The 26,671-nt window shown below is 36.0% G+C and overlaps 1 protein-coding gene across 1 annotated transcript in view; it reads right to left on the bottom strand.

Annotated features, from left to right (window-relative positions):
• Positions 1-26,671, bottom strand: part of NAALADL2 (N-acetylated alpha-linked acidic dipeptidase like 2) — a 630,481-nt gene that overhangs the window by 281,581 nt on the left and 322,229 nt on the right. The window contains exons 7-9 of the mRNA XM_054713015.1: positions 19,757-19,849; positions 16,810-17,015; positions 12,746-12,865 (exon numbers count right to left, since the gene is read on the bottom strand). Coding sequence (XP_054568990.1) covers positions 12,746-12,865; positions 16,810-17,015; positions 19,757-19,849 — 419 coding nt within the window. The remainder of the gene's footprint in view (positions 1-12,745; positions 12,866-16,809; positions 17,016-19,756; positions 19,850-26,671) is intronic.

The following is a 26,671-nucleotide window of genomic DNA, read 5'->3' as shown; positions in this document are numbered from 1 at the left end:
CAGTTCTGTTATCTTAACAACCAATCTTTCTACCTCCTCTTTACATATGAGCCCTCAAAAAAAGAAGAAAAAAATTTAACATTTTATGCTGCTGGTTAATTTAAACAATGTAATTTGGTTTTCATAATTTAGTTCTTAACTACAGTTCTTACCAATCCTTGGCCTCATTAGCTTTGGTTGTTATCAACACCTAATACAAACACACACACACACACACACACACACACACACATACAATGCTTGTGAAAAATAACCTAAATCACTACATATTTTTGTTTTTATTAGATGCATGATATTATGAATTAGTATATATTTTAAGAATAATATTTATATTAAAATATACACTGAGTGGCCAGATTATTATGATCTCTGAATTCATAATAATCTGGCCACTCAGTGTATATCCTATATAATAAAAGGCTAATATGCATATTGTCCCCTCCACCAGGAGTTCGACCAGCAGGCAGGCCAGCCAGCTGCCCATGTCCCCTGTCCCCTCCCAGTGAATATATATATATATATATATATATATATATATATATATATATACACATACACACACTGAGTGGCCAGATTATTATGCATTCAGAGATCATAATAATCTGGCCACTCAGTGTAATTTTTGTTCTTTACTGAATTGAGTTTAATTATGTTCCCACTTTCCTTAGAATTAATAGCCATAGTAATAGAGTAAATAAGATCCTTAATTTTGAACATACAAATGTCTATATAGTGGCATTTTAGCTGTGATGACAACAATTTTGTAACATGCATAAATTATATCTTGTAATGCAATTTATGTTATTCGCATAGGATGTGCAAATAATATTGTCTATTAAGAGACACTTTGTGATTTGAAAATATTGAGTATCATCATGTTGCTCAAATAAACTGTAAACTCCTTTCATAAATATGTATATTTCATGAATATAATGATTAATTTTTTATAACTGGATTTTCCCAGCAGATGAACTTTTAAAATAACAAGAAACATTTTACTCTTTGTGCATCTGTGTATACTATTCTCAATTAAAGGACATTTATCTATATTGTATTTTCTTTTTAATTGCACACTTGCAAAAATAAAGCATTTGGCTGGGAAGTGGTCCTTCTGTTAAACTTTCTCACTCTTAAATACATTGTTTGACTGAGAAACACATTTGTCCATCATTTTACATTGCTTCCAGGACTAGCTGCTCCAAAAGTATGAAATAAGTCTGACCACAATTTATGCCTGTCAGTCTAATCTCACTAACAGCAACTCTTTGCTGAACAACTAAACAAATTGTATCTCCTCTATGTGAAATTCCAAGCTTGTAGGATTGTTTAGAGGTCACAATGAAATAATAAACTATAAACATACACTTAGTACAAAACCTAGCACATACATGCTCAAAAAATATTTATTTTTATTTCTATTCCTCTTAGCAAAAGTCTGCACTGCTTTCAGTTCTCAACGCTAAGACTTCCAGTCACCCAAACACACATTCAATTACAATTATGCCTTCCTATGTCCACTAGCCTGTTCCTCTCAACATAGGACATCAGTATTTGAATTAATGATCAACAGCAACCTAATCTTGAAAGACTTAATGCATCCCTTTGAGGTGATTTTAAAGGTAAACAGCACTGCAATGCTAACCTTGAAGATAACTGAGTTGAGATTAATTGCAGTTATAAAGTAAAAGTGATATAAGTAAGGAAATTAGGCATTTGATTATTGAATTCCTTGAAAGCAACAGATAGAAAAAATGAGGAAAGAGAATTAATGAAGAAGCCTGGAAAGAAGAGATTTAAAAGAGACTAGAAGAAAATAAAGTAAGTGAAAGGGAAAGAGCCAAAAAGAGAAATTAATTCCGATTACATTTGTTTTATGCCTGACACATAGCTTACTATGCTAATGCTCTTAGAAGAATGATGGACTATCTTCAGCATGTCTCCAAAGATTGCCTATATGTATTTTCAATAGAATAAGTTATAATTATTATGATACTGAAGTTAAGAGTACATATTCTAAATAGCACAGCAACTTGATCTATAAATGTTTTTCTCAGCTAGTATCTCTTCCTAAGAAGGTTTATTTCTCAAGGAATTATGTTGTGTACTTATAAAAATCTGATTTCTCGCTCAGGTATGCTTGTTTTAAGGAATAATGCCTGAATGCAGTGAACTCATGCAACCTGTGGGTCCATATCCAAAAGATGTCACTGGAATGAACAGAGAAGTTTATAAATAAAATTCAGTCCCTTACACGTGGTAAAATGCTTTTTAAAATTAAAAAAGGTTCAGAAAATAACTAAAAGTATCACGTGTCAATCTTAAAAAGTAATGTTCAATCTCTACTTAGGCTTTCCTCATGAAATTCTCTAAGACCCATACTAGAATCTCATCCAGATAAATTATGAGTCTGATCTACATATTCTGTTTAATTTTTAGGCTGAAAGGAATCAGTAATCTCCAAAATTCTAATAAGGTAGTAAAATGTAGATATGAATAGCTTATTTTTAGGAAGTAGTGAATCTATAAAGAACAACTATCTTTTTGAATATGATGAAAAGATCTTTTGAGAATTTTCCAACACATCACATGACAACTTACATAGCACTCTAAGAGATTTCCTCAAATGGAGCTGAAAGTATTGCTATAATTAGGACTCTTCAAGACACTGACAGGTTAGAAGACCATACCAGACCATGGCCTTCTTTGCCAGCTGCACAGATTTCCCGAGTTACTTTAAAAAGTTTTTGGCTACATAAACTCTATATCTGAAGACTATGGTTACATATTTGAAGGTAAAAATTTTTATGATTTCATCTTTTGAGATACACTTGGTGACTGGAAATTTAATACTGAACAGCAGCCTCTTGAAAACTTCAGATTTAAGGAGCCTCCTGAGCAAACTGAAGAATTCACTGAATATAAAATTATTGCAATTTTAACAGACTAAGAATCTAATGGTTGCTTTAACATTCATGCTGAGACTTTATAGATATGGGATAATATGTGTCTTTAGGTAAGTCTACTTTAGTTTCTGAAATTCTTCCTCATTGAAAAGCTAATAACTTTAAAACATTTTCCCCAACCGTAGTAGCCTCAGAACTATAATAGAAATTGTACATCTCTAAGACATGAGAAGGAAACTTTTAAGGGTGATTTTTTTTTTTTTTTTTTTTTTTTTTTAGGATTTACCCTGGAAAGCTAATGATGACTTTACAACTTGCTGAGTGAGCTCTAGCTGCCACCAACTGCCCGCACCTGTGTGAGATCGGTAAGGTGAAGGCAAGGCGGGTCCTGCTGCTTGTGCTCTGCGAGGACAGTCACAGGGGTGTTGGCTGGCACTGCCTCCTGGGAGAGGAGTCATGCTCGTGGCTTTGTGGCCTTCACGATGCAGGTCGTGAGGCACAACATTTCCCTGGATATTATCACTGAGGCAGTGTTGTCTTACAGGCAGTAACCGAGGGGACAACTTTGCGCTCACTGAGAGGGTTTCAGAGTCAGCAGTCAGGGCAGAAGCTGCTTGATTCCCAAGCTTTCTGATCTCAAGAAAGCAATACCCTTGGAAGGCCTCTGTGTTAATGCTCTTCTATGAGTCATGCCTGGAAGACCTAACAGTGGCTCTTGTAGCCCTTTCTAAGACTTTGCAACAACTAATTCCATAGCAAAAACTCATTTTTTATAAAATATATTTTTATTGATTTCTGAGAGGAAGGGAGAGGGAGAGAGAGATAGAAACATCAATGATGAGAGAGAATCATTGATTGGCTGCCACCTGCATGTCCCCCTACTGGGGATCGAGGCCGCAACCCGGGCATGTGCCCTTGACCAGAATCGAAACCAGGACCCCTCAGTCCGCAGGCCAATGCTCTATCCACTGAGCAAAACTGTCTAGGGCAGAAAAAACTCACTTCTTAAAGAGAGTGCCTTCTGTTACCTGCAGTTCTCTAATGACGGGAAATGACCTAGTTGGAAAAGGCAAAGAGGTATGTACAAATATGTATACTATGTATATGTACAAATATGCATATGCACTGTTAGAAGTAAGGTAAACACTTTAAACAATATATAAATGTTCAAAAAAGAGAACTGGTTAAAAAATGGTAATATAGCTAAATAATAAAATCATATACGTTATTTATTTAGAAAAAAATTCAAACCTACAGAAACGTCCTAAGTATATTACAATGAATCCTATCTAATAAAAGAGAAACCTGCATATTGACCGTACCTCTGCTATGCCCACAAGCCATCAGGAGCGAGTATGCAAATTAACCAAACAAATATGGCGGTGGCCACAGAGCTGGAGCAAGCAGGAGGCTTGGGTTGCCCCCAGCAATGAAGGAAGCCAAGCTTCCCGCCCGCCCTGGCTGGCCCTGCCCTCTGCTCAAGGCTACAAAGTTTCAATTAGAGAAGATAAATAAATCCCAACAAAAATGGCAGCGGCCATGGAGCTGGAGAGAGCAGGAGGCTAGGGTTGCCCTTGGTGATGGAGGAAGCCAAGCTTCCCGCCCGTCCTGGCTGGCCCTGGCCTCTGCTCAAGGCTACAAAGTTTCAATTATAGAAGATAAATAAATCCCAGATACCAGGGCCTCCTCTTGGGCCGCCAGGGGGCATGGCCAGCCTGCAAACCACCAAAGGCCCCTTGCCCAGGCTGCCCCATGCCCCAAGGGAACCCCACCCTGATCCGGGACACCCTTCAGGGCAAACCAGCAGGCCCCCACCCATGCACCGGCCTCTAGCCTATCTAATAAAAGAGTAATATGCAAATTGACCATCACTCCAACACACAAGATGGATGCCCCCATATGGACACAAGATGGCCACCACAAGATGGCCAGCAGGGTAGGGCAGTTAGGAGGGACCAGGCCTGCAGGGGAGGCTATCAAGTATGCAGGGGAGGGCAGTTAGGGGTGACCAGGCCTGCAGGGGAGAGCACTTAGGTGTGACTAGGCCTTCAGGGAAGGGCAGTTAGGGGTGACCAGGCCTGCAGGGGAAGGCAGTTAGGGGTGACCAGGCCTGCAGGGGAGAGCACTTAGGTGTGACTAGGCCTTCAGGGAAGGGCAGTTAGGGGTGACCAGGCCTGCAGGGGAGGGCAGTTAGGGGCAAACAGGCTGGCAGGGGAGCAGTTAGGCATCAATCATGCTGGCAGGGGAGTGGTTAGGGGGTGATCAGGCTGGCAGGCAGAAGTGGTTAGGGGCAATCAGGAAGGCAGGCAGGCGAGCAGTTGGGAGCCAGCAGTCCTGGATTGTGAGAGGGATGTCCGATTGCCCATTTAGACCTGATCCTACTGGGATCAGGCCTAAACGGGCAGTAGGACATCTGCGAGGGGTCCCAGATTGGAGAGGGTGCAGGCTGGGCTAAGGGACACACCCCTCCATGCACGAATTTCGTGCACCGGGCCTCTAGTTATATTATATTTTGTCTAGATTTACTCATGAGCCAATAATATTGTAATATATATTTTAAAAATGTACACTATAACATAAGGGGGAAATGCAGATCACTATTTCCTTTTAGTAACAATATATTTACATGCATCATACAAAAAAATCATGTATTTTTTATAGTAAAATTACAGATGATTAATTGTATTTTTATTTTTGCCCATGTATAGTTTATAACTGTTCTACAAATAGAACAATATAATAATAAACAATGCTAGATTAGTTCTCAGGGAGCCAACAGTAATGCACACAATTCTTTTATCTAAATTACTATATATAGGATAAAGTGAAAATGTCAGTTATCCTTATGGATCTTTTTCGAGCTGGAATATGACACCTCATTTTGGGATTCTGCAATATCTTACTATTTCCTGAACCTCTGATCTAGTTTCATGTCTATTTTAGTTTTACATCCAGGCTGCTGCCACCTTTTCTATAGTTAGCATTGATTGTCACAGATAAATAGCTGGATTCAGTGTGAGATGGTTATCCTATCTGAATGTCTATAACTACCACTATGTTTATGTAGTTACACTGTCTTGGAAAAACAATTTAGTAACATCAACACTGAACCTAAAATTGTCAAGGTCTCATTTTCACCAACTGTTATTATAATGGCTTATAGATTCAGAGCCAAGAATTGTAAAGCACAACACAGATAAACAACAAATATGAAAGCTAATAACCTAGAAATCAGAAAAGCTTGGAAAACCAATTGCAAACTCTCTTATACATTATGAAGCTAAACAAACAAAAACAATGAATAAACATACAAATATATAAAGGATGAATTCAGGAGTAAATTGTTATATAAATAAAGATAGTCTGAAGCAACCATCCATAAAAAAAGTTTGATCCCAATTCACAACATCTGTACAGAATTTAAGCTCCTTCAGATAATCCTTCCTAATTAAGAATTCTTCTTTAGGCTGAATTGAAATTATTTCTCTATTCCTTGCAGACATACAGAAAATTGCCTCATGGCCTTCAGGAAGATTGTTGTTTCAGGGTTAACATAGCTTAATTTCTTCTGCTGTTCAATTTTTTTATATCACCCTGGTCTTAAAATTATAATTTCACAACTAGAAATATAGTTAACAGTAGTAACTGTGGAGAGATTAGTGTCAAATTGTAGGGCACTGAAGGCTATACATTTTCAGGTGAAATTCCAAATCAAAGGGAAGGGATAATCAGTGCCTTAAAGTTTTATCAGTACTACATATATAGAGAGAGGTATGTTTCTGACAAAGTATGCAAATTGGAGATCTTGCCATTTAAAGAAATCCATTTTCTAAATGAAGAGATTCAACACTTATTTTTGTTTCTATAAAATTTCCAACTTTTACATTACAGCAGCATTTCTGTGGCCATTCAATTAAGATAGCTATAGGAAAAGGTTCCAGAATACAACAGGTTTGGGAAAGACTGCATGTTCTATTTACCTCTGGGCGTTTGCCACACATGGTAACATTCTGGAGGTTCTACTTAGTATAGATACATTTCACATCACACATTTTAAAATATCAAATCAAAGCAAGATTCATTTACACATACATATGTTTAACCATTTATTTAGCAGTGTTATACCAATTCTTTTTGATTCAGAGAACCAGGTTTTGTATTGCTGTTTAGTTAAAGCATTTATTTTTACTTTTTCCATTTAAAGAAATCCATTTTCTAAGTGATTTCTAGATATTTCAAGTCTTTTAGATATTTCAATTTATATTTAATTGTTTATTTTTATTGCATATATTTAAAATGTACAAAATGATGATTTGATATACATATGCACTGTGGAATGTTTACCAAAATTAAGAGTAATATATCCATAATCACATAATTAACATGTCACTTTGAGTGCGTGTGTGTATGTGTGTGCATTTGTGTGGTGAGAATGCTTAAGATCTATTCACAACAACTTTCCAGTATACAATACTATATTATTAACTACTAGAGGCCCAGTGCACGAAATTCGTGCATGGGGGGGTGTCCCTCAGCCCAGCCTGCACCATCTCCAATCTGGGACCCCTTGGGATCAGGCCTAAACTGGCAGTTGGACATGCCTCACACAATCCAGGACTGCTGGCTCCCAACTGCTCGCCTGCCTGCCTTCCTGATTGCCCCTAACCACTTCTGCCTGCCAGCCTGATCACCCCCTAATCACTCCCCTGCCAGCCTGATTGATGCCTAACTGCTCCCCTGCCAGCCTGTTTGCCTCTAACTGCCCTGCCGTGCAGGCCTGGTCACCCTCAACTGCTCTCCCCTGCAGGCCTGGGTCCCCCCCAACTGCCCTTTCCTGCAGGCCTGGTCACCCCCAACTTCCCTCCTCTGCTGGCCTGGTCACCCCCAACTGCCCTCCCTTGCAGGCCCGGTCCCTCCCAATTGCCCTCCCCTGCTGGCCATCTTATGGCGGACATCTTGTGTCCACATGGGGGCAGCCATCTTTGACCACATAGGGGCAGCCATCTTGTGCGTTGGAGTGATGGTCAATTTGCATATTACTCTTTTATTAGATAAGACTAGAGGCCTGGTGCACGAATTCATGCATGGTTGGTTCCCGACAGCTGCTCCAATGGGGGCTGATCAGGCTTGGCCATCGGGAGAGGGGGGAGAGGGGACACAGGAAGTTGGCCGTCCCCGTCAGGGACGGGGAGGCCGATCGGGGGCAGGCTGGCTGCGGGGAGGGGCAATAGGAGATTGGGGGGTATGATCAGAGCCCCAATTGGTAGGAAAAAAAATGACAACTCATCAGAGTAGATTTAACTTTTTTTTTAATAATCCTAACCCAAGGATATTTTTCCATTGATTTTTAGAGAGAGTGAAAGAGAGAGAGAAGGACAGAGAGAAATATTGATGTGAGAGAAACATTTCCATTGCTTGCCTCCTGCATGTGCCCTGACCAGGACCCGGGCTGGAGAGGAGCTTGCAATTGAGGTACCTGTCCTTGAATGGAATTGAACCTGGGATCTTTGGGTCCACAGGCCAATACTCTATCCACTGAGCCAAACCAGCTAGGTTTAATTTTTTTAATGGCAAAATATATTGTACTACATTAATAATGCTGAGTAGGTGAAACAATTTTATCTAACCTGCCAACAATGATGATTTACTAGTATTAGTCCTGAGTAAATGGTCATTTTTTGAGTCCTATAGAAGACTGGTGTCTGATATACTAGTCAAAATGCCACAGACAAGCCCAATTGTTTGCTCAGTGGTTGAGCATCCACCTATGAACCAGGAGGTCACAATTTTGATTATTCTCTCTCATCATTGATGTTTCTATCTCTCTCTCCCTCTCAACTTCCTCTCTGAAATCAATAAAATTATGTTTTTTAAAAATGTCACAGACAAAAACTAAATTAGATAAAGCCATTTTAAGAATGTAACATTGATTTTGATTGTGTGTATTAGTCCAACTAAATTAATATCTCCAATTGTTTAAATTGCTCTTTGACTATATAGTTCAAATATTTAAGTCAGCTGCCTTCTGAAATTTGGGATTTTAGCCAGATTCTCACAAAAACTTCCCTTAATATCTAGATTTAAATAAAAAGAAATTTACAAATTCTCAGTGTATACTGAACAGGAAACTTTGTAAAACAGTAATAAACTAGAGGGATTGCTTAGTTTTAAGACAAAGCAAAGCCTTGTAAACCTAAGAGATAGATAAACCTGCCAATAGAATCACAATTTTAAATGTGGACTTTATCGAAGTGGTAAATTAGTGGAAGAAGGGGCTTTAAATCAGTGTATTAGTCTTTATGTTCACTTCAGTTGACTACTAGCAATTGATGCAGCAGAAAGGAAGATCAAGTAAAATGCCCTGAAAATAATGCACTATGAAAAAAATCATAGTGAACAGAAAACTACAGAGAACTTCTCATCTTAAAAAAATTAAACAAAGTAAAATATCAAAACAAAAACTATATCATATATCATGGAAGACAAATGAGTAGAATGTTTCAAAGCCAACTTTACTTTTATATTTTATAGCAAGCAGAATAGAATTTAAACTTTGTTTTGGTTCTCTGTAATTAAAAATAATCAACTATAGCAAGAAAGAAAAGAGAACTATTTTCTTTCTATAACCCTATCTTCTATATTCTATCAATGTGCATTTTGAATAATACTATGTACTAAATGTCCTCCCAAAATTCATAGGTTGAAGCCTAACCACCAAAGTGACTATATTTGCAAATAGGGCCTTTAAAAAGGTAAAATTGGTTGCCCTAGCTCAGTGGTCAGCAAACTCATTAGTCAACAGAGCCAAATATCAACAGTACAACGATTGAAATTTCTTTTGAGAGCCAAATTTTTTAAACTTAAACTTCTTCTAATGCCACTTCTTCAAAATAGACTCACCCAGGCCGTAGTATTTTGTGGAAGAGCCACACTTAAGGGGCCAAAGAGCCACATGTGGCTCGCAAGCTGCAGTTTGCCGACCACGGCCCTAGCTGGTTTGGCTCAGTGGATAGAGAATGGCCTGTGGACTGAAGGGTCCTGGGTTCAATTCCAGTCAAGGGCACATGTCAGGTTGTGGGCTTGATCCCCAGTAGGGTGTGTGTAGGAGGCAGTTGTTCAATGATTCTCTCTCATCATTGATATTTCTATCTCTCTGTCCCTCTCCCTTCCTCTCTGAAATAAATAAAAATATATTTTAAAATAAAGTAAAATATATTTAAATGAGATCATAAGGTTAGGACCCTATGTAATACAACTTATTTCTTTACAAGAGGAGGAGATACCAGGAGTGAGTGTGCACAGAGAAAAAGGCCATGTGAGGACACAATAAGAAGGTGGCCATCTGCCAGTCAGGCCTCAAGAGAAATCCACGCTAACCTGCATCTTATCTTCACCTTCTAGTTTCCAGAATTGTGAGAAAATAAAGTTTTGTTCTTTAAGTCACCCAGTCAGTGGTATTTTGTTATGGATGTCTTAGATGACCAGCAATATCTTTTTTTAATTCCATAGTGTATAAATATAAGATCAAGAAAAAATGTTAACATGTTAATTAATAACTCTGTTATTTGAAATCCAGGCTTCTGGTAACTCAAGAATTTGAACTAATGAGCTTCTGGGGCTAAAATATCTCACATGTTTTCTGTATACCTCCTATAAAATAAAGGCATGGTCCGGCAGAATAAAAACCAGCACTGTAGCAGGCAGTCAGTAGCAGTTGTACAAGTACCGTGACAGATATAACTGTGGGAGTTTGGAAGCGAGTAGAAGCATACATTGCTGTCCTTGATTTGAATTAGAAAATGGAGATCAGTTTATGTGATTTAAAAAGATGGTTTGGTATATCACTATAAATAAGAGGAGCTGGTTTACATGACTGAAGAATTCCGTTTTGAAAAGACTGGTGGTTACATTTCTTCAAGATCATCAGTACATTCAAGCTTTTTGTCAATGTTCTACAATGCAGAATTCTAAATTAAACCAATCACACTGTCTCTTTTCTATAAATTCCTGTATAGCACATATCATACTTGCCCCTATATTTGAGCTCTTTATGCATATCTTATGTTCATGGTAAAATATAAGTCCCAAGGCATTTCACATGCTTATTGTGTGCTTACATACTTAAAGTAATGTTATACAGAGTTGGATTGTCTATAAAAATTTATTACACGATAGAGCTCTGCAACAGTTGGGATATTCACAATGAAGTGATACTGTAGTAGGATTATGGGCTTAATACTCTAACTCATGTAGTAGAAATGAGATATATGTACTATATTTTCTGGTGAACAGTTCCTGGTATATGGAAAAATAAAACATGTTGTTTTTTTTAAACACCCTATAAAACAAATATATCTTTGCTAACATTTTAGAGTTTAAAAAGAAAACTGTTTATCCTGTAGACAGTTTTACAATATTGATGCAACTGTTCAGTTTTGATCAGGTTTGCCAGCTTCTGGCAGGTGATGCAAAAGCAACATTTAAGGAGACTATAGTTAGATTGACTACTTTCATATGTACGAATGCTTCAGGCTTCCCTAAAATAACCTCTTAGAAATTTCATCACTATTTATTTGAGATGTACAGAGCACTGACTAATATATGGATGATCAAATTCTGTATTTCTAAGGGCAAAATCAATACATTCTGTGATGTATGAAAGATGATTTTAAAAAATAAGGGTGGAATGGCAATAAATATATAGAGAGAGATGTATGTGTTTGTATTGCATCCTAATGTTAAAAAATATTTTGGGGGATAAATATTATTTTATCTTTCATTTCACAACTTATTTTGCTCAAAGGCAGTTGCATTTTATTAACTAAGAGGCCACTGATCAGTCTATCCTTTATTCTACAGTTAAGAAGCAAATGAAAATTATTTTTTAGGAAAGAGTGTTTTGTTTTGTTTTTCCAGCTACAAAGAATCTTTATTCACTACTCATTTAGGCAACCTGCACACACCATTCATTTCTATTGAACATCCCATAGTCCCCAATAGAATGCAAAGCATATATATAGTAACCACTCAAATGTGCATGAATTAGAATGAATAACAAAGGTTTATAACGCTCCTTAAATATAAGTACTAGATAAATTAAGTTCAACATGTTCTTTGTAATAAGATACTAGAACCAAAAATGCTGTTTAGAAGACTTCCATAAGAAAGGTTAATAATTAAAGGTTGTGTTGCTACCAATGAGAGAGTGAAAAGTCAAGCCACAGACTAGAAGAGTAATTCACAATATTTAACAAAAAGTCTTGTATAGAGAATATATAAAGAACTCTGACATACAGATAAGAAAAATATGAACAACTCTCTTTTAAGAATAGGCAAAAGGTTTAAATAAGCCTTCACAGAAGAAGATACCCAAATGGCCAATGAGTATATGCATATGAAAGTGGGTACTTAATATTATTAATCAATAGAGAAATTAAAATTAATCCCCCAAATGATACCACCATATACCTATATAAGAAGAGTCATACTAAATGTCGGTGATGACAGGAAACATACATTGATGGTGACAGTGTAATTGGTACAAGCACTTTGGAGAATCTTTGCCTGTATCTACAAAAGTTAAACATGTGCTAACACTATGATCTAACAATTCTACAACTAGATAAATAAATACCCAAGAAAAATTAGTACACCTACCCTACCAGTGCACAAGAATAAGGGAGAGGGTGAGGCTGGGTGGAGGTAGGCACAACGGGGAGAATAGGAGACATCTGCAATAGTGTCAACAATGAAAATTTTAAATTAAAAATATCAAGAAATGTCAAATTATAGAGAAAACAGCAGTTTTGCCTAATCATTTCATAACAAGCGGTTCATCTTACCTCTTTTACCAGTTGCTGAAGAGATGGTGAAGCTACAGAGTGTAGACTTGAGTTACCCCTTATGGGACTATGGAGACTAACATAAGCCACAACATTTTTCTGCAGAACCTTCCTGAAATCCTGAAATGAAAAAGAAAAAAAAAATTCTGTCTCTAACATAAATAAAAATAACAGATTTTATTTAATCAGTTACTTATTAAATACTAAACACTTTCTACTTAAAATCATAACATTGTACAAGTTCTTTGTTGGCAATTTCATACTATTTATTAAGAGCACACAAAGTCATAAAATGATTTTGAATAAATGCGATGGATTAATAACAATTTGATAAAATATTTTAAATATGTTCTTGAGTAAAATTTTAAGATAGTATGTTTTTAAATGGTTAACATATTATGAGATTCACCTCCAAAATACAGAATGAAATTTTTGGTCAAGTGAGGGCACTTACTTTTATAGTCTTTGAATTAGAGAATAGACAAGGAAAAACTACTTCAGTGATTAATAAACCAACCTTTCAGTGAACCAATGAGTTACTTTTTGCACAAAGTGGTTCTTTATTCTGAGCAAATTGGAGCATAATACAATTGTACCCCTGCACATATTAACTGAAATAAAACCTGATATATTTCACGCATATTAGTAGCATAAAATGATTCAAATAGAATAGCTTTTTCATTTCTCTGCTAAATCCCAAAATTTGATGACCAATGATTCTCTTTTACTAGGTAGGTAAAAAGTCCCTCTGATATTTATCTCCTCTTCTTGAACAAATATTTAATGGATAATTACAGTGGTGGCAGTTCTATAGAAACATCCTAAAAAACATCGTAAAAATTATATTATTTCATGTCTTAGAAACATATATTTCTTCTTCCAACACTATCAGATAAAAGACTGCAAGGACTTGTAATCTCTATGGAATCAATGTTACTCTTATTTTATGTTTAAAATTCAGCTATACCTCTGTAAGAGAGGTGAAAAGACAATTAATTTAAAATTAGTAAGTATTTTAAAGAAAGATAAATGCTGCCCTAACCGGTTTGGCTCAGTGGATAGAACATTGGCCTTCAGACTAAGGGGTCCCAGGTTCGATTCTGATCAAGGGCATGTACCTTGATTGCGGGCACATCCCCAGTAGGGGGTGTGAAGGAGGCAGCTGATCGATGTTTCTCTCTGATCTATGTTCCTAACTCTATCCCTCTCCCTTCCTCTCTGTAAAAATAAAATATATTTAAAAAGAAAAAGAATTGCTAAATTTTAACTCAGGTATTCAGCTTTATACATAACATTTTTTAAAAGCCCAGTGTTGCAAAGTACTACAGAAAAATAGCTGTTTTCACACTAGCCCATAGACACTGTCTATATGTTAGTCCATTTAATTCTCAGGAGACACTCATAATACAGGCATCCGTATACTCATTTGATAAGCTATATACATAGCTTAGAAATATACATCAAGTCTTGGGGAGGGTAATCTTGTAAAAGTCCACGTGTTTTGTGGCAGCGAAGATTTGAACTCAGACTTTTTTGACTGTAAAATTTGTAGTATTTCCACAGTAGCCTGTAAAGAATAAAGATTCTTCACAAAATAAATGGTAGTTTTTGAAGAACATACCTAATAAAATGTTATCAGCTTTCCCAAGGATCAAGATCAGTATTGAGTCAATCCTCGAATAACTAGGATATGGGTTCTTAATCTTTTTGAAGAAGAGCCTTTTCTAACATAAACATGTTTTCCTATGGACTCTCATCCTATATAATAAAAGCCTAATATGCTAAGTGTCCGGTCGTCTGGTCAGCTGTTCAACCAACCAAAGCGTAATATGTTAATGATATGCTAAGGCTGCTCAACTGCTCACTATGACAAGCACTGACCACCAGGGGGCAGATGCTCCAACTGGAAGCTTAGCTTGCTGCTGGTGTCTGGCCTATTGGGACTGAGCGAGATGGGCCAGACATGCCCTGGAGCCTTCCCATGGTCCCTCCCAAGCTTGCCAACCTCTAGTGTCCCTCCCCAGCCCTATCATGCACCATTGGGGTCCCTCGGCCTGCCCTGCACCCTCTCACAATCAGGGACCCCTCAGGAGATGTCGGAGAGCTGGTTTTTGCCTGATCCCACAGGCCAGGCTGAAGGACCCCACTGGTGCACAAATTCGTGCACCAGGCCTCTAGTATTATTATAATTGTAATTTTAGTATCTATTTATTGAAAAAGTGTAAAATCACTAAAAGGTACAACAAATTGAGTAAAACTTAAAAATCAATTTGTATTTTATTAACCACAAAAATATCTACTGATTTTGAAAATATAATTGCTCACATTCAACAAAGGCAACATTATTTATTCAACTTAAAGGCTATGATACATGATGTTCAAATAAATTCAAGTATTTTTTGCAATTCACTTTCCAATGCACAAGGGTTCAAAATATTTAAGTTAGGAACTACTAATTTTAGATAGATAAACCTGCTTTGAGAACATATACATAGCTTAGAAATATACATATTACTTTAGGATTAACATATATTTATTGTGAAAGTTACTAGATAGATATCAAGAAGGCTGTATAATATAGTAGAGTAAATATTTAGAATTTAAAAGAATCTTCAAGACATCTTAAAATGTGCCTTATTATTATAATAAAAATTAAACATTATTTTATATCTGATAAATATAGTCTGAATTATTAAAGTTAGCTCAGATCACAAATACATTCCCCAGATTGTTTTTCCCCACTTATTTATAGTCATAAGTAACATGAAATAGAAGTTTGGGAAGTTGTTTTAGCTATTACATTTTCCATTTTACTAAAAATTTGTCAATTTAATAAGGTTCTTTCAGCAATGGAGTTTATTCATTCAAACTAGATTTTTTGAAGATGGAACAAGCATTCACTCCATTAAATTACATATGGAAAAAAATTGTAATTTATAAATCCTGGTAAATTTTACATAGTACACTTTTTTCCTCAATTTTAAAAGTTTTCTGTCCTTCAAATTAAAAAAACACACACTTGCTATTTTCTTTTATATACCTTTTAAATATTTTCTTTGGTATCCAATAGACATTTGATATATATATCTCTCTCTCCCTCTCTCTCTCTCTTTTGAGTGCTTAAATTAAAAAAAAAAATCAACAATAGAATTTCCCATTAGATATTTAGAATTTTTTTCTAAAAATGAGGTAGTGAATAAACTAAAGAGGTTTTATTTTTCCTAGCTACAACTGTATAGGTTTTTTAAATGTTTCCATTGCACCACTTTAAAAAAATCCTAAAAGTAAATAGAATGTCTAAGTTTTACAATGTTCTCATTATTGCAAATATGGCATCAATCCAAGTATCAGCTGTCATATTCTATTAAATACAGCACATCTGTGAGACACAGACATAGAAGCATTTGATATTAAATATTCCAGTTGTTTTCTAACCATGACCCATTCATTTGGACAAAGGCTTTTTAAGGTAGATAGGTAAGTATTTATATAGGTAGGCAAGAAGCAGGGAGATAGGTTTGGAAGAATAGAGAGAGGAAGGAGTAGAGGGAGGGAGGAGAAGAGGAAAAGAAGGAAAAACCACACACTATTTCGAGTCTATTCTCCATATTGCATCTCTAAATTACAAACTAAGGTTATAAATATTTAACATAGGAAAGGGTCTCCTTATTCTAGATAATGGCTAGAAAGTTTTAAAAGAAAGGTTAATGGGATGTATCATTTAATTCTTTCTTGTCCTATTCCTGTCAACCTGTCTATGGAGATATGCAATAACCAGGTAAACACTATTGTGGGCATATTAGAGTCTGTAGATCTGGAATCAATAAGAATAGATAGTAGCAGATCATATACAATTCACTGTGGTTCAACTGTAATCACCCTTCATTCTTCTGAGTGATTTCAGCAACCTAGCAGGTATGACATCCTGGTTGAAATGCACATTCTTGTCCTTGGCTTTGACAATTTTACTTTGTCTACTTTACTGAGAAAGAGAGAGAGAGAGAGAGAGAGAGAGAGAGAGAGAGAGAGAGAGAGAGAGAGAATACTAAAGAATGTACATTTACCTCTCCCCATTCATATGAGCCAATATTGCCAAACTCTGTTCCTCCCCAGGAAGAGAAAACAATACTGCGGTCTGGTCTCCACCCTCTCTTCACTCTTAACATCACGGCCTGGATGAAAGCTGTGATTATGGCAGTGCTGCTGGCCCATTCCTGACCCCGGTAACTGGATGCCGTATGATGGTGGCTGCCAACTATGACATACCGGTCTGGAAGTAGAAAGAAAGAAGAGCCATTAAAACAAAATATAAACCTTTAACAATAAACTTAATGACATTTACATAATCCTATTGCACAACTGAGCAACAATTATGCAAAATTGTTCTAATAATTAAGACTACTTTACATTTTTCACCCCTGTCTTGATTCGCACATCTGTGTATATCAAAGCAGAGGCAGCTGCTGAACCCAATTATGAACCCAAAGCTTAGATTCATATTACTGTCCTCTGTGACATGCATATTAATTAGTGAGGTATACAAATATGCCACAATGAAACCTTTATCTAACATTTTTTCCAGAATCATAGTGGGAAGTGCCCTGTAAACAATGTCTGTATGCTCAGTAAATATTCATGAACTATTAATACATTGAGGGAGCAGTTATTTAGTAGCTTTAAATATTAAAAATGTGGTAGTTATATATGGATTTTGCAATAAGTATTTAGGGAATTAATTATAGTTTTAGCCTCACTTCTTTCTCTGAAGAATAAAATATCAACAACAGCAAAAGGCATCCAATTACTGTACAAGTTTCCATTTCACATATTTTATTTTATATAATCATACAAAATCTATTAGGTATGCTATTAGAAAGGTCTCAATGACACGTGGAATGCCTACTCAATGTACGTTACTGACTATTGTCATCAATAAGTAGGCTAAAGACATGCTTCCAGAGTTTCCTCAGATTTTCGTGTCAGTGACTGTTATTGATACAGAGCTAAAGGTATTTGCTTAGTGGGTCTATGCATTTGTGTACCATGATTTCTTCATTGAGTATCATCGCATTAGGAGATGTCTTATAGCTTGATGCTTAAGTGTGCAGACTCTGAGGCCTGCCTGCATCGGTTTGAAGCCAGGCTATTCAACTTACTAGTTGTGTGACTATAGAAAGCTTACTTAATCATTCTATGTATTAATTTCTTCAACTATAAAATGGGAATAAAAATAGGACATACATCATTCAGTTGTTTTGAGGTTTAAGTGAACTACTATTTGTAAATCACTTTGAACAGTGACTGATACATAATAAGTAGTACATATATGTAGAATAAATTAATCACCAGCTGATCCATGGTATCAAAAGGCTACCACATGGGAAACATCACTGTGTGAAGCTATTTTAGATTTCCACACTGATATTGGACCCAGCAATGTCTTTGATCTGCCAACATTTCATCAAAATTTAATTAATAGTATACATAGTGTGTCTGCAAGTGTTAGAACCCTGAGAATTTATTCGCTCATTTCCCAGATATGTGTGAAAGTTCTGTTTGAATTGTATATTGTAAACAAGAATCTAAAAATCTTAATAATGACTGATGATTGTTTCTAATTTTCAGTCATTAAAATTGTGTGATGTTTTGTTTAAGATTTAAAGAAGATCTTAGAAGCTTTGCTTATATGCATGGAAGTATACTACTGGTAAATTGATTAAATATTTTTTCTATATTGAATCTTTATAAGGAAAGTTTTTACCCTAAAGCTAATATAATACTGAACAATTTGGTTTTTCGATAATAACTTGCAAATGCAGCGATATTGATAAATACAGAGGTGGGCAAAATAGGTTTACAGTTGTTTGTATGGAAAAAAGACATGCAGGTTATGATTATTACAATTGCTTTATTAACCCTCTGTTTTGCATACTCACAACTGTAAACCAATTTTTGCCAACCCTTGTATTTCTAGTGCTTCAATTAGATAGCCTTATGATGGGAATTTGTTAAAATTCAGTGGTAAGAATTTTCAAATGTATGCATATCTTGTGTTATTGAGCAGAAATTGTTCAACATTTATACTATAAGTAAATCAGAGGAAATATATACCTCCCATTAATTTTGTAAGAGTTGGCTGGCAAGAATCTAAGGGGATATAAAACTTGATCTCAGAAATCTCTGGGTTAGCAAATATAGGGTCAAGTTGACTAAAGTCATAGAGAATACTTGTCCAAGGAGAACTAGAGTAAATGTCCCAAACAAATTAATAGAAGTGGCACAAGTGTACTAAAAAGATGGTTGCATTCTACACTGTATACCGAGCACACCAGACAGTAATAGGTGATCTAAACACTCAATGTATTTGAAAGTGTTGCTATTAATCTCTTACTATATGTGTCAGTTATTTTTACTTTTTTGGCCTGTATAACATTAGCCCAAGATTCAATCAGCATCCTGTAATAAAGGTTAAATTATTTAAAATGTAACCAGGTGATCATTTTCATAAGCATCTTTGAAACCTAAAGCCATGCAAACCGTAGGCAGAATTGTCAGTGGACCAAGGGTCAGAGACAGGACATAGATAAATGGATTAGATTTGAAGAAAAAGCAAACAAACAAAACACAAACAAAAAAAGCCCCACATGCCATTAAAACTTAAACATTTTATTTTTAAAGTATTTTTTAAAATAAAAATACCTTTGACACTGCTACAGTGAATAAAAGAAAAACAGAGAGAATACATTGGCTTGTACAGCTTATCTACACCAGGCACATGCCAGTTTAATTTTGTTTTGATTTCTTCTCTATTATGATTTACTTTTGAAGAGATATTGTAAGAAAGAAAATAAAGATCCACTTCAAGGTTTCATATTGTCCCCCTCTTAGAGTGCTATAAACTTCTGGTTACATGTAATATAGGATATTTAACTAGGCTATTGAATTATTATAGAGCAATTCTTTGTGATGTTTTGTGTAAAATGTAGATTACAAATTCTTTAACATACTTACCTGGAGAAGTCAAGCCCTTTAAATATCCAACAACATTAGTAATTGTTTTGAATGCTGTGACTGTTTGAACTTGCATGTTGACAATTATTTTTTCTGAAAAAAAATTAAAGGTGATTGTTCTCTATATTTTATGTCTTTTCTTAAAATATTCAAATTTATTTACCCAATATCATCAGCAAAATAATTCTGAATAATTAAATTTTAAAGATAACTAAAGTTACACTTTTTTGACAAATATTTATTCAACACTTTGTATAGACTCTATTTTAGGTACCTGCTATGCAATGATGACTAATACACAATTGCTAGCTTCATAGAACTACAGAGCCAAACATAGGCAATTCTAACGTTCACATTCAGAGAGCATATAATGGAGTTCAACATGAGAGCACACAGAAGACGACCTTGGGGAGAGGTGGAAACTCATATTTTTAAAGAAAGAAAAATATATATCAAGATAAAACATTTCCAAATAATTTTAGGTACTTTCCTAACATCAGAAAAAGAACATGTGGAATATAATTTAAATGTTCCTGTATAATGCATTGTTACACTATCACTTAGAAAACTGTAAATCATTACACACATTAAAAGAATTAACACCTTAGCTATACATATTTTCAAATATTGGATTCCTCATTTCTACCTGTGTTTGTGGGTCTTTCTCCTGTAGTCTAAATCTCCACCAATTGCCCTGTCTCTTTGAGTTCTATTCATGCTTGACATTAATTTATTTTTATAACAAATAAGGCAAAGACACCCATCAGGAGGGCCTCCAGTCACAGTTCTAAAGTGATCTCTGAAGGCTCAAGGTGTTAACGTGTTAATCCTGTATTTGATGGAATCGGTAAATCAGGGGGTTTCTAGGGGAGGTTCAAGGGCAGCCAGATGGTAGTGTTGGGATGAGGTGGGGTGGGGTGGGAGGCAATAACCAAGCAGCTAATTCAAAATAGACATGCTCTAGTTCTGACAGGCCTTTCAAAGGCACTTCTGACTGCTAGCTGAAAATTGTTAGGATAAATAAGTTGCTTCTTCCTTGACCGTACCATTCTAACAAGTTAAATGGAAAATCCATACACTGAATCTGTTAAAATTATAACTAAAACAAGAGTAAAGAGATCCTGAGAGAATACCTGAGGGCCCCATGCATGAAGAAAGGAAATCTGCTTAGAGCCTGAGGTTTTAATTTGAATGCTATGCATCTTTGTTTGCTTTACATTAATACAGCTTAGTTGTTTAGAATAGCTTCAGATCTACAGAAAACTTAACAGAAAGTACAGTTCTAAATATCCTTTCCCTTTCCCCCAAATTATGAACATCTTTCATTAGTGTGATACATTTATTGCCTTGATAAGGCAATATTAATATGTTTTTACTGAAGACCACACTTCGTTTTGTGTACTTCTATGGGTTTTGACAAATGCATAATGACATGCATCCAACATTACAGAATAGTAATCATATACATCATACAGAATGGTTTCATTGCCCAAAATGTACTTTACCTATTCATCTTTACCCTCCTCCCTCCCTCCTGAACTCCTGGCAACCACTGATCTTTTAAATGTCTCCAAATTTTTGACTTTTCAAAAATGTCATATAGTTGTACTCATATGTTTGTTTTTAATATGGGTTTAATTCCCTTTTCTAAGTCTGTTCCAAATAGTCCAGGTAATTGAACATTTGATAAAAGAATCATTACCATATAGTTTGTTAAAAATATTTCCAGCTTAGCCCTGACCAGCTTGGCTCAGTGGATAGAGCATCGGCCTGTGGACTGAAGGGTCCCAGGTTTGATTCTGGTCAAGGGCATGTACTTTGGTTGCAGGCATATCCCCAGTTGGGGGTGTGCAGGAGGCAGCTGATCAATCTTTCAATGATGTTTCTAACTCTCTGCCCCTCTCCCTTCCTCTCTGTAAAAGAAATCAATACAATATATTTTAAAAAATATTTCCAGCTTATTCTTTAGTTAGATATGGATGAAGAATTTTGTCTGTTTTAAGACTGAATATGATTTTTTTGGGTAATTCAGCAGCAAGAAAACCTTACAATACATACAAATGTGCATGTACAATTAATATAAATGTGCAATATACTGCTTGCAAATTTTCCTTATATTAAAGAGTGCTTCAAAATTTATAATAGCCACTTTCACCATATACACTAATTTTCATTGGATCTCAATAATTTTTGAAATCAACAAGTTAAATATCTTCTATTATCCTCATTTACTGAATGAAGCACATAAGAGCAAAACTGGGACTCAAACCCAGGTCTTCATATAAACAACATTTTTATCTGAAAAATAAAGCATCTCACTGTAAGACTCCAGTTTTTTATTATGAGAAATGTATCATATATAAATGAATATAAATAATATAATATATAATGACGATCCACATCAACTTTTAACATTTTATTTTACTATAGTTCCTTCATCATATCCTTTCCCAATGGACAAATAACTACAGTCTTATAGATTTAGTTCTTTAAGGTTGTTAATCATTTCCAGTTTTTTGTTATATAGATATAGATAGGTGGATAGATTTATAAGCAGATGTAGGTATATATAGGCATAGGCAAAAACAGACATAAAGATTCAATTATTTTAAAGGATATTCCATTTTATACAAATTATGTGGGGTTTTTTTTTCACTTAGCATTATCCTATATAATAAGAGAGGAATATGCTAATTATCCATTACTCCCTGAAGTGTAATGACCAACAGCTTAATGACCTGATCACAGATCTGCAGGAGGGTGGGGCAGTGAACTACAAGCTGGCTGCAGAGAACTACAGGAGGGACAGGGCAGCAAGCAAGCAGGAGGCAGAGAGCTACAGGAGGGGGGCAGGGCATCAAGCTATGGGGGAGGGTGGAGCTACAGGAGGGGTACAGGGACCTACGGGCACACGGATTCGTGCGCAGGGCTACTAGTATCTAATCTAATAATAGACAATTATGCAAATTGACCGCACCTTCGCTACACCTAAGCCACGCCCACCAGCCAAGCCACGCCCATCAACCAATCAGGGAGATTATGCAAATTGCCCAACAAAGATGGCGGCTAATTTGCATGTCAAGACAGCGTCGAAAGAAGCCAAGAGCTGCAGAAGGGAGTAAAGCTTCGAAGAAGCAAGCAAGCCGGGAGCGGGGCGGGGTGGGGAGGAGAAGGGAGGAGCGAAGTCAGGGCCAGGGAGAAGGGGAAAGCAGGCAGGCTGGCGGAGAAGGCGGGGTGGGTGACAAGGGCAGAGTGGAGGCGGGGTAGAGTGCAGCAGGAAATCCTATTGCAGGATTTTTCCTGCAACGGGAACGCTAGTTTTTTCATAAAAGTAAATGGAGATCTATAGCATTAATTCTAACTGCTAAGAAGTATTTGGTTGTAGAATTAACGCAGTTTATTCTACAATTCTATTACTGAGGATTAGTGAGGTCATTTACAAATTTTCAGCATTACATTGTGGCAAAGAATATTTTTACATTTTATTACATGTGTGCCACACATTCTCAAATAGATAACTAGAAGTAGAATTTCTGAATTATTATATAGTGTGGGTAACTTCAACTTTATTAGCTATGTAGAAATTGCTCCACAGACTTTTAAATTTTGACATTTTGATGTGTACAAAAATTTCATTATTCTCTTATTTTGCATTGCCTTGATTATTAGTGAGGTTCAGCAATTTTTTGTATGTATATTCATAATTCCAGTTTATTCTTCAGCCATTTTTCCTTAACTTGTTTATCATTTAGTTATTTTTTACAGTTTTTAATTGGAATATTATTGACTTGTTCATTATATGTTTTACTAATATTTTTCAACCTGTGATTTTCATTTTCTTGCTAATTATCATATTTTAAAATATTAATATATTCAAATTTGTCAATACTGAGTACTGGGGGGGTTGTTTGATTTGTTTCATGTTATGCAGGAAACTTTCTTATTCTGATGTCAGGAAAATGTTCCTCAAATATTTTAAAGATGAATTTTCAAATTTGTGTGTTTAATCCAGACAGAATCTGTTATGAAGTAGAAACTCAACTTTACCTCTACTCTATGGATAGCCAACTATTCTCACTTATTTTACTGAAGTATTAATTAAGCTGCTGTCATATAATGAGATCTAATTCATATATAGATTTGTTTATAGCCTTGCTATTACATTTATTTTAACCAGTGCCATCCTTTTTAAATTAATATAACTTTATAATGAATGAAATGATGGGTCTTCTTTAACCATCATCTTTATACTCATGTAATTATTATTACTCAATTTTGGGGATTCTTATGGACCATTATTTTCATATGAACTTATATATTAGTTTGGCATGTATCATGAAAAGACATTTCAGAATTTTATTAGGATTGCATTAAAGTAATATACCCATTTGAGAAAATTATACTGAGTCTTCCAGCAATTAACATGTTATGTCTCTCAATTTATTTCAGTTGCAATTAATAAGGTTTGGTTTTTATCTTCATAAAAGTTTTATACAACTGTTATTACGTTTATTTTTAGTTTCTCTGTTAATAACTTATCTACACTAATAAAAGAGAAACATGCAAATTGACCATATCTCTGCTATGTCCACAAGCCATGCCCACCAGACAATTAGGAGTGAGTATGCAAATTAACCTAACCAAGATGGCGGCAGCCATGGAGCTGTAGCAAGCAAGAGGCTTGGGTTGTCATGGGGATGGAGGAAGCCAAGCTTCCCGCCCACCCTGGCTGGCCCTCCATTCAAGGCTACAAAGTTTCAATTATAGGAGATAAATAAATCCCAACAAAAATGACAGCGGCCACAGAGCTGGAGTGAGCAGGAGGCTTGGGTTGCCCCCGACGATGGAGGAAACCAAGCTTCCCACCCACCCTGGCTGGCCCTGGCCTCTGCTCAAGGCTACAAAGTTTCAATTATAGAAGATAGATAAATCCCAGATACTTGCTTCCAGCTGGCCCTGGCCTCTGCTCAAGGAATCACTGAAGAAAAAAAGGATGGGCTGGGAGCTTGCGTCACTAGGGGGGTGATCAGGCCATTATGGGACGGCAGTTGTGGGTGATCAGGCTGGTGGGGAGTGGGGCCGATAGGGGTAAGCAGACTAGCAGGGGGGCCAGTTGGGGGTGAGCAGGCCATTGGTGGGGGTCAATTGGAGGTAATCATGACAGCAGGGGTGGGGCAGTTTGGAGTGATCAGGCCAGTAGGAGGGCAGTTGGGGATGAGCAGGCAAGTGGGGAGGGAAAGTGGGGGTGAGCAGACCAGCAGGGGAGGTCACTTTGGGGTGAGCAGGCCAGCAGGCAGAGTGGTTAGGGGCAATCAGGCAGGCAGGTGAGCGGCTGGAGTCAGCAGTCCCGGATTGTGAGAGGGATATCCGACTGCTGGTTTAGGCCCGATCCCTGTAAACCAGCAGTAGGACATCCTTTGAGGGGTCCCAGATTGGAGAGGGTGCAGGCTGGGCTGAGGAAAACCCCCCCATGCACGAATTTTGTGCACTGGGCCACTAGAAATATTGTATAATGTATTTGATTGTGTAAAAGCATGCTATTTCATTTTGCATCTTGGTTTTACAATGAGCCTTCTTATTAATCTCCTATTATTCTAATACTTGATTATAGGGTTTTTATTTTCCTAGTTTCAATGTAAACAATTACTTTTTGAAAAGGATACTTTTGTTTATTCCTTTCACATTTCCCTAGCTTTGACTGACTGTTCATATCATCTTGCCTAGGACTGCCAGTGCAGTGTGGAATGGGGCAGTGACAATAGCATTTTTTGGTCCTTGCTTTGTGTTTTTCACTTTAAAAATGTTTCCAAGATTTTATTATTTTAAAAAAGATGTTTTCTATATTTTTCTGGAAATTTCCTTTATCAGATTAGAAAGATCATTGCTATTCTTACTTTGCTAAGAGGTTTTCTTATAAAGAGTTGTTGAATAATGTTTTGAAATAATTGTAAGATTTTTCAATTTATATTGTGAAATAAAATGCATATATTCCTGGAATAAGCTCTGTTTGGTCATTTGTATTCTATATTCTGTTATTACTATTTTTGGATATTTGCATATATATTTATGTGACTGATTGATCATTTCACTTCTCATTTGTTCTTTGCTTATTTTGATATCTTTATTATACAATTTCACAAATTTTTGTTGTTAATACTCACTTGAGGATATTTTCCCATTGATTTTTAGGGAAAGTGGAAGAGAGAGGGAAAGACAGAGAGAAACATTGATGTGAGAGAAACACATCAATTGGTTGTCTCCTGCATGAGTCTTGACCAGGGCCCTTGCCGGGGAAGAGACTGCAACCAAGGTAAGTACCCTTGACCTGAATTGAACCCGGGACCCTTTGGTCTGCAGGCCAAGGATCTATCCACTGAGCCAAACTGGCTAAGACAATCTCACAAATATTTAGAAATCTTTGCTCCTTTTCATAGATTCTGTAAAAGTTTATATAGCATGAGCAATCATCCATTTTACAAAGGAGTGCTAGGATTCATGCATAAAACTATTTGACCCTGATTACCTTCTGTGAAAAGAGGCAAGGAGGATTGCTGTATATTTTTTATAATTTTATTTCATTTCATTAATATTGGCAAACAAATATTATTAAAATTGTTATTATAAGTATATTCAGATTTTAAGATTTTGTATTCCAAATTTATTTGCATTCAGTTGTTCATTCTATTATGCAAAAAAAAAATCACTGCCATTTAATGCTATTTTGTCTTCTTTTCTATTTCTAACATTAACTTACTTATGCCTTTTTTCCTTCATCACTTTTGCTAGAAGTAAATTAATTTATCAATATTCCCAAAGAACACATTTTGGAGTTAGTAAGTAATCATTATTATTATTTCATCACATCTATTTTGTTTTATATTTATTGGCTTTGGTAAATTTTACTTAAATATATTC

Source organism: Eptesicus fuscus, chromosome 3, assembly GCF_027574615.1.
Source record: "Eptesicus fuscus isolate TK198812 chromosome 3, DD_ASM_mEF_20220401, whole genome shotgun sequence".
NCBI lineage: Eukaryota > Metazoa > Chordata > Mammalia > Chiroptera > Vespertilionidae > Eptesicus > Eptesicus fuscus.
This window is presented reverse-complemented; position numbering and strand designations above follow the sequence as displayed.